The sequence below is a fragment of the Toxorhynchites rutilus genome, chromosome 3 (genome assembly GCF_029784135.1).
Source record: "Toxorhynchites rutilus septentrionalis strain SRP chromosome 3, ASM2978413v1, whole genome shotgun sequence".
In the NCBI taxonomy this organism is placed as follows: domain Eukaryota; kingdom Metazoa; phylum Arthropoda; class Insecta; order Diptera; family Culicidae; genus Toxorhynchites; species Toxorhynchites rutilus.
In genome coordinates, this window is record NC_073746.1 from 55,069,321 (window position 1) to 55,083,827 (window position 14,507).

At 38.3% G+C, this 14,507-nt stretch overlaps 1 protein-coding gene across 1 annotated transcript; it reads left to right on the forward strand.

Moving 5' to 3' along the window:
- Positions 1-885: 885 nt before the first annotated feature.
- LOC129779204 (sodium-coupled monocarboxylate transporter 1-like) lies at positions 886-3,045 on the forward strand. Its single transcript, XM_055786517.1, has 4 exons — positions 886-1,160; positions 1,225-1,315; positions 1,378-1,787; positions 1,845-3,045. The coding sequence occupies exons 1-4, from the start codon at positions 919-921 to the stop codon at positions 2,872-2,874; spliced, it is 1,773 nt and encodes a 590-aa protein (XP_055642492.1). The 5' UTR covers positions 886-918; the 3' UTR covers positions 2,875-3,045.
- The last annotated feature ends 11,462 nt before the right edge of the window (positions 3,046-14,507 follow it).

The window sequence follows — 14,507 nt, forward strand, 5'->3', positions numbered from 1 at the left end:
TGTACCACTATTGATAAATTTTCTGATTCATGGTTCAGACGTTACGGAACAGTCACTTTTCAGTCCTCATATATATAAGTTTTGCTGACTGAGGAACTATTTCGTGAACTTCGACCTCTTTTTTATTTTACAGTCTTCCGATCGAATGACGTATAAAACTCTTGTAAAGTATTTCTACAACTATACAATTGTATTTCGTCAGCAAATTATCATTTGCTCATTTTTGCCTCTAGATTTTGCTTCGTATTATGTTCCGGCACAACTCGTACTAAGAAAATTCTTAAATAAGCCGTGGACATATGATTGCGAAACTAATGCCATTTTTGCCGCGTCTCTCGATGACAACTTCGGATTTCGCTCGAAAATAGTTTTCCAATTTCAAACGAGTTGTGGGACCCATCTAGGTTTATTTTTATGCCACTTCCATATGCCACTCAGACATTCTCCAAATCTTCTCAAGGCATAACATACCATGGCTTTAATTTAATTCAACCGTTCAACCAAACCACGAGCAGATAGTCCGACATTTTTATTGCGAAAATGCAGTATCAGATGCCTACAGTGATGCCGGGTTTTGTCATGTTCAAACTTTATTTTCATGTAAGCTATTTACTATGATATTTTCACATTGTAGTCTGAATAATTCATCTAATGAACAGAAAAAAACATGTGAAGCGTAACAATAATATATATCATCGTGACACGCTAGATTTTCTAAATTCATGCTACGATTTTATTGGAGCTGTAAGCATGTATCTTATTTATCACCTTCTTCGTTCTTATCTAAATTTTAACAGCCTCATATACTGTTATTCTAGTTGATCTGTACTATCTGTCTGTCTAGCTCATCTTCCTGTACAACTGAATGTCTTGTCAATTAGTTGAACTCCATAATTTGTCCGCCGCAGTACAGTGCTAATGATGGGCACAGATTCCGAACGTGAATTTACCACCGTAGCTTCGATAGAACACGTGCTACACCAAAATTTACGTTTTCAGCCCGTGGATTATGTGATATTCGTCGTATTATTAGCAATTTCTGCCCTCATTGGGGTATACTTTGGGTTCATTTCGAAAATCAAGCAGAACAATGTTGAAGAATACCTGCTGGGAGGAAAAACCATGGCTAAAATTCCGGTGGCGGCATCGCTGATTGCAACGTGAGTATCACTGACTTATCATGGCATACACTTCACCATCACCATAAAAATCCAATCTGTCAAGGTCTGTTTCCGGTATCACGTTACTCGGTGTCCCGACCGAAATCTACGCATATGGAACCCAGATATGGGTTTTCATGATATCTGCAGTGATTGTAAGTAGCAATGAAACATTTCCAAAAAAAATGCCTTTTATTCATCCTTCCCATTTTAACAGGTAGGCCTCGTAATGCACTACATCTACCTACCGGTGTTTCACGATATGCAACTTACATCCTGCTTTGCCTATCTGGAACTGCGCTTCGACCGAGTCGTCCGTCTGACTGCCAGCTTCGTGTATATGCTGTCCGCACTGTTTCTGGTGCCGGTAATCACCTATGTTCCAGCCATCGCACTTAGCCAGGTCTCCGGTATGGACATTCAGCTGACGGCGCCAATCTTGTGCGCTGTTTGCGTATTCTACACCACCGTGGGTGGATTGAGAGCCGTCGTATGGACCGACACAATTCAATTCCTGCTCATGTTAGCGGCCATATTTGCCGTCGTTTGGCTGGGAATTGTGGATGCTGGTGGGTTTCGGGAAACATGGAATAGTGCGAAGCGTGGTGGGAGACTTATCTTTTTTAAGTAAGTGTGATACTTTAAACTCTGCAGTCGATCAACAGCTTATTGCGTCTCATATAGCTTCAATCCAGATCCAACGCAAAGGACCTCTTTTTGGAGCATGCTGTTTGGAATGACCTCCAATTGGATTGCCGTTTTTGGGATCAATCAAGCATGCATCCAGCGATTCCTGGCCGTTCCAACGCGACAGGCAGCCAAAAATTCCCTAAAAATATACGTCATCGGATTGATTGTCATTAATTCGTTGGCCTGCTTTTTGGGCTTACTAATGTACGCCCATTACGAGACATGCGATCCCATGGCTACCAAACAAATTGAAAAGCTAGATCAGGTGGTTCCATTCTACGTGATGAATGTTGGCAGTAAAATTCCCGGTCTTCCCGGATTGTTCATAGCTGGTGTTTTCTCAGCGGCACTATCAACCATGTCGTCAACCTTGAACACACTCACCGGAACAATTTACGAGGATTTCATTCGTGTTCATCGTCCCAATGCCACCGAGAAATCGTCAAGTACAACGATGAAGATCATAGTCGTAGTGCTGGGACTAGTCGTTTTGGCTTTAGTTTTCGTCGTAGAAAAGATGGGTTCAATTGTTCAAATGGCTGTCTCGTGTACTGGTGTTATATCTGGATCTGTGATGGGAATGTTTACCCTCGGAATGATGTCGCCGAGATGCAACACGAAGGGAGTCGTTTCTGGAGTAATAGTGTCAATCGGATGCATGGTTACACTTTGGATTGCGGCATTGGGAAAACTGCACTACGAGTTTCTTCCTCTCAGAAACGACGGATGCGATGGTGTTGCAGACTTGTCTATGTCGATGAGTTTCACGGCTCATCAAAATAATTCACAAGCAGAGGAAAAACTGCCATTCATATTTAGAATTAGCTTCATGTACTATTCGTTGCTCGGTTTACTGATATTTCTCGCCGTAGCGTACCCAGTCAGTGTTTTAACTGGCGGAAACAAGGTTTTGGACCAACGGCTACTAACACCATTTGCGAGGAGTAGGAACGAATGTATTGTTCAGATGTTGAAAATAAGTGGTGGTGGTATTAAGGATGATTCACCGAAAGATAAATTTTGAATTCTAAGCTTGCTCTCATATAATTGAAATAAGCCCAGAAGACGAAGAATTAAGAAACCTAGAATCAGATATCAACTGATTACTCAATGAGAAGCCAACAATTAAGGACTAGTGTGACATGGCATTTTGAACTTTTCAAGGGGAATGATTATCATGCTCGTCACGGGTGTGTAACCAACAACGATCGCACATTATCTAAATTACAATTTTAGCACGAACTAACAATGATCAATGGTCCGAAAATCCAATAACTCACATAGATACTTTAGGCGTGAAGCATAGTTCCATATGTATTTGAATTTATACGGAGATTTTATCGATCGCGTTCCGAACTCGGTTTCATGCTGGTACTATACCATCGCCGCCAAACCTCTAGTTGTAAATCATCTCTCCCTCCGACATGTTCTATTCTATCATTGGAAACAGAAAGAAACCCACGTTGCATTCTGTTATCAAGTGCCATTCAGTGAAATATTTCACTTCCTGAAAAAAAACGTAAAGGTTGGGGTACTTGCTAATCCAGTTCCTATTAGAGTACTCAATTTTTAAATGGATCGATATCAAGCTCCTGCTTCTATCTCCAGATAGTTTTCAGCCTCAATCAAAATCTTAATATTGTACTGCTAAGGTATACTCGCAGCCGCAACATTGTTTAATTTTACTTGCTCCATTTGCCTGTAATTTGTGTTTAATTCAACATATTGAAGGTACTAGAGTACACATCGCAGAAAGATGAACGACAAACGTTGCCAAAAGGCATATGTGTTGAACTGTCTTCTGATCTAGGATGAATCGTACCATGCCCATATTGTCGAGAATTGGAAAACATAAATGTTCCATAACGGAAGGAAACAAATGAAGGAATATTTGAATAATATTACAATGCACAATGCATTGGAGATGCATTCAAGTGGAAATTAGCATTTAGAGCTTGACAGTTATTCTCTAGACAAAAACTGTCTTAGACCATGTTGTTACTCATGATAGAGCGCTCGTTTTTATGTTGTCAAAAATAGGGTGACCAAAATTGTCGATGAAATAAAACATATAACTTTCTTATCTTTATAGATAGAGGTAAACATAGTTCGAGAATGTTGTAACTCCAATTATTTGAGGCATCTTTGTAGAACAAAGTTTTCCTCTATCTCTTGAAATAACGCCTTTATTCTAAGTTACGTTAGGGTCACCATGAAAAAAAATTGTTTTTTGCTCTAACTTTTATATTTCAAATTTTACATGCAAACTGTCTTCGAAAGACTTTTAGAGCTTGCTATTACAAACATTTTTCGATGCAGAACTTGATTTTTAAATGGTAGTATTAGCGCATAGTAAGAAAACGTGGATGTGATAACGAAAAATAAATTTTGGGCGGGACGAAGTTTGCCGGATCAGCTAGTATATTATAATTGTCCAATAGTTGAATGTCTTCTTCCCCCATCTTCCCCTAAGTGGAAATTAGCATTTGGAGCTCGAGAGTTATTCTCTAGACAAAACTGTGCTCTCGTTTCCTTTGAATTTGAAAGCAGACGCTTTTACTTGACGATTGAATCTGCTCTATTTATTTTCATTTGAATGGCCTTCATGTCACATTGAGTTTCACATGCAGGGATGCCAACTTTCCTGATTTTCCAGGATTTCCCAGACTTTTTGGCACACTCCCTGATATGAAATGATCCTGTTTTTTCCTGATTTTTGTACTTTGTACTTCATTGGAATAAAAAATATATTCGTAATAAATACAGTTGGATTCCCATGTTGCATCTATCGAAAAGGTAGTAATTGTACGGGGCAATGTCTGAAGAATACGGCGGGTGGGATAGGACCTCTCATTTCATTGTGTCCAAGTACGTTTTGAACGGTTTCGCGACATGCACCCAGCCATTGTCGTGCTGCAAAATAACTTGAACGTGTCTTTGCTCGTATTGTGGCCGTTTTTCCTTCAGGGCACGGCTCAAACGCATCAATTTTCGTCGGTAGAGGTGCGCGTAATTTTTTATTCGGTTTTAGCAGCTCATAGTACGCCGCGCCCAGCTAGTCCCACCAAATAGACAGCATAACCTTCTGGCCGTGAATATTCCGCGCGGCCGTCGATGTTGATGCATGGCCGGGGTATCCATACGTTGCCCGACGTTTAGGATTGTCGTACTGGGCCCACTTTTCATCGCCAGTAACGATTCGATGCAAAAAAAACCCTTTCTTTTATACCCTTGGAGCAGTTGTTCGCACGTGAAAAAACGACGTTCGACATCTCGTGGCTTCTATTCGTACGGCACCCAATATCCTATCTTTAGGATCATTCCCATTGCTTTTAAAGATCGGATATGGTATGCTGTGCTACTCCAAGTGTATCTGGAAGTTCTTGTTGCGTTTGAGACGGATCTTGATCGAGTAAGGCCCCCAATTCTTCATCTTCAAACTTTTTTGGCGGTCCGGAACGTTATTCGTCTTCCAAGTCAAAATTACCATTTTTAAACCATGGTCACCATAGACTTCCACCAAAATGCGATTACTTTCCTTCCAGCTTTTTTCTTCACATTGAAGTAATGAAGTAATACTCCCCGCAAAAATACTTTCGTTGGTACGAAATTCGACATATTCGAAGTGGCAAAAAACTATGTTGTTTACGTTTCAACTTTGTGACACTGAAAAAGACGCACAATGACAGTATTTTTCCAACGAATGTCTGGAAATTTGATTCACTGGAATAATAATCAAGTTACGCCATCTGTTGTAAAACCAAAGAAACTTACCGGTACACCTAATATTAAAACACAATCAAGCTCTCGGAAATGTGTGGCCTTGCGTTGTGCTGATAGAACACAACACTTCTTTTGTTGACCAATTCGGAAGCTTTTTGGTCAATCGCTAGCTTTAAAAGGTCCTTGCATTTTCGTATTTATAAAATAAAAAGTGTAAAATGTACCGAATTTTCTTTTTATTGACCTTCATTGTTAACAACTCACAACTGAATGGAACAAACAAAAAACAACAATAGATTTTTTTAGTGTGAGATGCCACCTTTACAACGGGCCTAAACTTGAAATATTACGCGAGATATGTTGCGCGAAACATTCAAAAAACTAAAATTCAAGTGTTTCATAACTATAGAACCAGATGGAAAACTCTCACTCCTTTACAAAATTCACGTCAATTTCACATGAATTACAATAAGTGTCTAATTCGTAGGTCTTCTTTAGCTCTCAATCAATGATTCGGGGTCATTCGACCACACTGCGCCATGTTGTAATGTATATCTCGCTCTGCGCAGAGGATACTTTAAACTCTTTAAGCTCTTCAAATCACTCATACTGCTTGTAAGCTGCATCTATTGTTCGTACGATCATATCTCATAAGTTCTTGATAGGGTTTTGATCTGGTAAACAAGCTGAACAGTCCAGAATCTGAAGCTGCCTGGATTTTATGAATTGATATCAAATTACCCAATCATTACGGTGTTTTTGATGCACTTCTGTTTTTGCATCTGGGAGGTCATGGCATGGTTTAATGAATAGAAGCTTCAGATTCTGGACTGTTCAGCTTGTTTACCAGATCAAAACCCTATCAAGAACTTATGATTTATGGATTTTCTACTGATGTGCATCACACATGCCACATGTTTCTGAAGGCTGAAGGTTCAGTTTAAGCTGCTGTTGTTAGTTTTATTGGTTTGTTGAATTATAGAGACTCTAAACTCGGATAGTTTATCCGGCTCTAATTTAAGTTTATCAAATCTAGATGCGAACTAACTACGAAAGCTTCAAGTCTCTAAAATTCAAAACATCATCATCACTGCCGGCACAAGCAAACTGTGATAACTCTTGAACTCAAGAGAATATGATTTTGTGTAGTTCGCTACGTGTTGAGTACCTGAAGAGAAACAAAAAAATGTATCACATGCCCCACCCCTTAGTGATTTGTTAGCCACTCATAAATGCATAAAAGTAGCAGCCTAGCAGCGAGGATCAGTACAGTATATTTTGAACCGTTGACTACTCGTTGAAAAGAGCAACATGCCATATTTTATACTCTCACTCGATGCAATCGGCTTTCTATATAGTACAAGTGCTAATGAACATTCTCAGTTCATTCGTCTCTAGCCTTGAAAAAGACCTATGGATAACTTTAACTAAAATCTCGTTCCTATGGAAGCCACGTCGCCATTTGGCGGCACGACTGTGGGAGTACAGATTACTAGTGTCAATATTTTGATCAGTAAGTGATATTTTCGCTTGGATAAGGTTTGATAGTTTCAATTTGTTCAGTAGTTTGTTATCATTATTGTAATAGGTATGTTAAAATATTACCGATCTCTTGATGCATGTGATTTATCGAAAAATGGACAAATTATAAGTTCTTTGGATCATGTATGATTTTTTTCCATTTTATCGTTACTGGTTCCTTATTGGAATTTCATTTTACCCCCTAAACCAGTGATGGCCAGGTATAGACAGGGTGCGGGCCGCATTAGAGTTTTCATTATAGCCACTGGTCGCAATGATTTTTGACGTAGGATTACGTCTTTCGGGAACATATTGGGGTACAAATTGAAAATTGAAAATCGAGCACATCGTGAAAATTGTCCAATTTCAAACACTTTTTGCTAAGTCATTTCATGATGGATTGATGAAAATTTTTCGTCAATCGATTTCTGCACTCCATAACAATGATTTATATTGAATAAAATAATATATGTCATGAAACTAACTATCGAACAAATGAAAAAGTCACAGGAGGGTCGTGTCCGAGACACGACCGCATAGTTGACGTAGGGTTCCGTTAGGCTATCTGTTGATTCTGGATATGTTTGAAGATTTGCATCGTAAAACTCTTTGAGAATGATTTGGTGGCCCTGAAAAGGGCCGTTTTGTTTGGTTGTTGGGTATTGTTCGTTAACTCCAATAGTGTTTACCGAGTGATGATGACAGAAGGATGGTAAACAGTCGTTGGATGGTGCGTATCGATAAAAGATACCGAAGTGGAACGAGATATGATGAAAACTGCCCTCTGTGATCCTAGACGAGATGGCTCCTGTGTTATGTATGGTTGAAATAAATAAAAAAAAACTCACCAATGTAATATAAGATAATTACCAATATCGAACACAATTTTTTGAACTTTTTTGAAATGAAAAAGGTAATTTTCTTTTATATATTTTACTTTCTGAGTTTTCATTCAACACCTAATACTATATGTAGATCAAATGGGAAATCACTTTCTCTAATATTTCTTCACTTTTCCAATTTTTTTATCCGTTTTAACTTTCCTTGGGTGAAAATGAACACAACAAACTTAAACGTAACGACCCGTTCTCGAGCGGGAACAAACCTTGGTTTTTATTTAACAAAACTAAAATAGATCGTTTCATATATCAAGTCATTTTCAACACAACACAATAATTTTATACTCACACTTGTACTCAATTTTTCACAATGATTGAAATTGAAATATGAAATTTCACGAAGCAACCAACATTCAAGTTCCAAAATAAAATTTTATTTGCTAGAATTCATCGTATCACTCACCTTACTTGCAATATAAAAATGCCCCCGACATGCATATATTTGCAATGTCGATTTCCCCAGGCACCTTGATTTAAAATCTATGTTAAAGAACACATTTCGGTGGGAAAAAAGCTCCTCCTGCTTTCATGTATTGCAATGCCGATTTCCCCCAGGTAGCTTGGTTTTGATGTCTCTGTTAGAGACCCGCCGCATGTGTCGTCAATTTCAACCAATCAGAAGTGGGTATTTCCGTTAGGATAGGGGTTGAGATTTTTCAATTGTTCGATAGTTAGTTTCGTGACAAATATTATTTTCTTCAATATAAAAAATTGTTATGGAGTGCCGAAATCAATTGACCCAAAAATCTCATCAATCCACCATGAAATGAAATTGAACAATTTTCACGATGTGCTCGATTTTCGATTTTCAATTTGTACCCCAATATGTTCCCGAAAGACGTAATCCTACGTCAAAATCTCAACCCCAATTCTAACGGAAATATCCACTTCTAATTGGTCGAAATTGACGACACATGCGGCGGTTCCCTAACCAAGCTGTCTGGGAGAAATCGGCATTGCAAATACATGAAAGTATGGAGAGCTTTTGTTCCCACCGAAACATGTTCCCTAACCGAGACATCAAAACCAAGATGCCCGAGGGAAATCGGCATTGCAAATACATGAAAGTAGGGGGAGCTTTTGTTCTTCCGAAATGTGTTCCCTAACAGAGACATCGAAACCAACATTTCCGAGGGAAATCGGCATTGCAAATATATGCAAGTCGGGGGCATTTTCATATTGCAAGTAGGTTGAGTGATTCAATTAATTCTAACAAATAAAAATTAAATTTGGAACTTCAATGTTCGTAAAATTGCACATCAATGACTGGTTTTGTATTGTGAAAAATTAAGCACAAGTGTAATTGTAAAATTTTATATGGTAGCAGTTGTGTTGAAAATGACTTGATATATGAAACGATTTATTTCAATGTTCATAAATAGAAACCAAGGTGTGTTCTCGCTCGAGAACGGGTCGTTCGATTTAAGCTGTCTGTTTTGTTGTGTTCATTTTCACCAAAGGAAAGTTCTTGCGGCGAAAAAAAATTGGAAAAGTGAAGAAACATTCGAGAAAGTGATTTCCCATATGTGTGTATTAGGGGTTGTTAGTCCAATTGTCCATTGGGTTGAATAAACGCTCAGAAAGTAAAAATCATAAAACAAAATTGTCTTTTCCATTTCAAATATGTTTTCTCTATATTAAAGTAACATGTTTTTACTGATGAGAAAAATTGATAATAGTGTTTGGTATTGGTAATTATCTGATATTACTTTGGTAAGTTTTTGACGTAGAGCTACGTCTTTCAGGAAGGGTACCAAATCAAAAACAGGTCACGTTTTTATGAAATAAAGTTAACTTTAATAGTTATTTCACAGCGAACGAATTCTGATGATTTGCATACCAATCGAATTGGAAATTTTCTAAGATTTGATTGATATGCTATACATTACAATTCTCTAATCCCTAAACGTTTCAAATTAATGAAAACTGAAAGGATTCCCATTGTTCCATACATTTGTACTGCCGATTTGTGTGCTTCCCGCACCCGTACCGTCAATAACGAGCAACTAATACATTCGTTTCTGTCCGTTTCCAACTTATTTGGTATAAATAAGCCATCCACGATTTGAACCTACACCACTTCTCGTTTGGTGAACATAGGAGCAACATCGTTGCCTGCGAACATAGAGCGAGAATGGGTTCTTTCCCTATAGGGAAAGACAAGCAAAGGAGAAGTATGGAGTAGGGTTTCTTTCTACTCATGGAATGGAATGAAACTACAGTTACGATCGAGGAGTAAGTAAGTGCAACACAACGAGCGGACATCACTCATACCTAATGTTGATTTCACTCACACAGACACACACAGCTCGATGCAAGAAAGGAAGATATTGCGAAATGGCAATGCAATTTCATTCGCATTCACTACACAACCTCGAAGAAGAGGAAGACCTCCGTATCAAAATGTGAAGGTGTCAGCAGCATACGGAAAATTTTTGTGCTAATGCGGATATGGAAGAGTATCCAGAATTTTGAAATACGGACATACACTGCATTTATTTAAATACAACGTATCTTTCATAGAAGTATGCTTTCATATCGCAGTAAGAATACCTTACACTTTTTCCACCCGAAACTTTGGAATAAACCCCTATATTGAAAGGTTCTACGTAGTCCCATGTCAAAAGAAGGGGATTGAATAATATAATTCCGTGGTTCTACGTCGATAATGCGGTCGTTTCCTAGATACAACCCCTTACATTTTTTTTTCTTTATTTCATCCATACATAACACAGGAGGCATCTCGTCTGGGGTCACAGAGGGCGGTTTTCATCATATCTCATTCCACTTCGGCATCTTCTATCTGATACGCACCCAACGACTGTTCACCATACTTCTGTCATCATCACTCTGTAAATACTGGTGGAGTGAACAAACAATACCCAACTACCAAACGAAATTGCCCTTCCCAGGACCACCAAATCATTATTTAACGATGTAACGAGTTTAACGATGTAATTCTTCAAACATATCCAAAATCAACAGATAGCCTAACGGAATCCTACGTCAACTATGCGGTCGTGTCTCGGACACAATCCTTCTGTGACTTTTTGACGTGGGATTACGTCTAACCGGAATATATGGGGGTAAAATGAAAACCTAAACACAGAGCATTCAAGAAAAAATGAAAGATTTCGAATGCTTGCAACTCGAGCATTTCTTACTGGATCAAAAAGATATTTGTATTAATTGATATGAAATTTTTCTACGCATCCATCGTAATTACCAAAATGTTATTTTTGATTACATAAACACTTTAACAACTGCAAAATGTTAAACGTTATCTAAACGCCCCAACTGCCTTGTTTTGATTGGCCCGATTTACGGTTTCCCCAACACAGCCATCAAAACCAAGCAGCGTTGGAGAAATCGGCATTGCAAACACATGAAAGTAGGGGGAGCTTTTGTTCCCACCGAAATGTGTTCCTTAACACATATTTCAAAACCAAGTTGCGTTGAAGAAATTGGCATTGAAAATAGATGGAAGGAGGGGGAGCTTTTGTTCCCACCGAAACATGTTCCCTAACAGAGATTTCAAAACCAAGGTGGCTGAGGGAAATTGGCATTGCAAATACATGCAGGTCAGGGACATTCTGGTTCCGCCTGAAATGTGTTTCCCTAACAAAGACTTTGAAACCAAGGTGTCTGGGGAAATCGGCTTTGCAAATAAATGCAAACAGCGAGTACTTTTGTACTCGTTTGCCTTTGTGCAGACTAGAATATGTTTCCCTAACACAGTCTCCTAAACCTAGGAACCTGGGAAAATCATGCAGACACTAGAGGCGAATGAACTTTCAAGTTTAAAGTCTCCATAGTATAAAAAGTAGAAGTTGACGTAGTTGATTAATGCAAGCCTACGCATACCATTTGATGATTAGGCAAAATGTTGATAACCATTTGCTGCGATAACGTCGATTGGTGTAATTGATGTATCTAAACTGAAGTGCCTGAAGTTCATCAAATGAAGCAAATTCGCGGTTCGAGAAGTACGTACACTTGAGAGATGCAAACTTGGAAATGTAAAATAAAATAATCGTTTGATAATTCTTCCGTTCACATATTTTGTCCTAGGCATCATACCAAACGTAAAAGGACTATGATTAAGTTTGCTTATAACGAATAACATATTCTATCACAATGTATGAATTGACCTTACATGGCATTTGTTCAATCTTTTTACTCACAAAGCAAATATATTGAATTCAATTGAAATCGGAAATTGTTTCATTCAATCAAAAATTTAATCAATACAAATAAATGATTGCTAAGCTAAGGTAGTCCCACGTCAATCTTGCGGTTATATCATAGATATAACCAACCCATTTTTTTTCTTACTTATTTTCATAATGAAATGTAAAATATACGTATTTAACTGGTACATTGTTTGACTCACTTTTCATTTTAAATTAGAAAGCATTCACTTCTATACCTGTAGAATTCGTAACTCGGGAAAACTTTGATTGAAGATATAAAAGTATTCAGAATTAACATTTTTGGCAAAATTATTCTTCTTCACGCAGGGTGTACTGATGGGACCACGAAACCTGGTAAGAGTGAAGGGGGACATCGAACTACACGACTGCAGTGTTACAAGTTTTCTTCGCTCCAAATTTCTCTGCTGAAAGCAGTCACCGTTTCGATTCCACTCGAACTACTTTTCTTGAGCCATTTTATCTAAATCAGATTGAATGTGAGAGATAGCGATGCGAAGCGTGTCTTCCAAAATGACTGATTTTGTTCCTTGACTTTGATTTCACTTCTTTCATAACTGAAACAATTGCTCACAAATATTTGTGGATACAAACAATGAAGTAATAAAATGAGCATGCTTTATTAGTTCTGGAAATCACTTCTGGAACAAATCTGGAGTAGGAATTTATTACGCAGCTCTAGATCACAATACATTACAATGAGCTCCCACTGCATGTTTTCAGCGACATGTACATCATCGAAACTGAATGAGGTAGAGAAAATTGGAGAATTCTTTCATGTGCTTTGAAGTACCAAAATCTGCGGGCTTTATGTCGCTTTCAGTTTCAGTATTACTACTCTCAATTGAATATTTCATTCGATTTCATTTTTCCAAACCGGATTTTCCCGCACCGTCTTTCAATAAAAATGGAATAAAAAGAGTCATATGAGGGCATATTAGCCTTACAACTAGCGCCGACAACTGATTACGCCTGCTAGCATACTACACATTCTTTCATAACGTCATTTTCATTAATTTCAGTGTATAATGTCAAATTTCATGGTATGGGTACGTTCGTAATTCTTCGGATCGTTTGACATTTACTCGCAACCGAGTTAGCTGACAACGTATAAAACCGGTTTTACTGCCGTTACATGCACGAATGAATACGAATGTGAGCAAAACAGAACCAAAAGCATGAAAAAGTTTTTTGAGTACTAACTTGAACAATTTTCAGAAGGTTAAGGTAGTGGTCCGGTGTGACGACCGAAATTTCGACGTTTTTTCATATTTTGACGTGGGACTACGTCTAACCGGAATATATGGAGGGTAAAATGAAAACCTAAACACAGAACATGCAGGAAAAAATTAAAGATTTCGAATGCTTATAGCTCGAACATTTCGTACTGGATAGGAGAGATGTTTGCATCACTTGATAGGGAATATTTCTACGCATCTATCGCAACTAACAAAATGTTGTTTTTCATTAGATAAACAATTGAATAACTGTAAAATATTAGGCGTTATCTAAACGCCCTAACTGCATCGTTTTGATTGGCCCGATTTACGGTTTCCCTAACACAGCCATCAAAACCAAGCAGCCTTGGGGAAATCGGCATTGCAAATACATGAAAGTAGGGGGACTTTTGTTCTCATCGAAAAATGTTCCCTAACACAGACTTTAAAACCAAGCAGCGAAATCGGCATTGCAAGCACACGAAAGAGCCTAGAGGCGAGTGAACTGAAAAGTTTAAACCCTCTTAAAGCCAAAAAGAAGAAAAAGAACACACGAAAGTAGGGGGAGCTTTTGTTCCCACCGAAATGTGTTCCCTAATAGAGATTTCTAAACCAAGGTGCCTGGAGAAATCGGTATTTCAAATTCATGCAAGTCGGGGGTATTTTTGTTCCGACTGGAATGTGTTTCCCTAACACAGACTTCAAATCCATGGAGCGTGGGGAAATCGGCATTGCGAATTCATACAAATCGGGGGTATTTTTGTTCCGATTGAAATGTGTTTCCCTAACACAGACTTCAAAACCGAGGTTTCTGGGGAAATCGGCTCTGCAAATAAATGCAAACTGCGAGTACTTTTGTCCTCGCTTGCCTTTGTGCAGAGTGGAATATGTCTGTCCTAACATGATCTTCTAAACTTAGGAACCTGGGAAAATCGTGCAGCCACTAGAAGCGAATGAACTTCCCAGTTTCAAGCAAATTCGAGATTCGAGAAGTATGTACACTTTTGGGATGTAAACTCCAGAGGGAAATGTAAAATAAAATAATCGTTTGATAATTTTTTTTTGTCTTTATTGGAAAGATTTTCA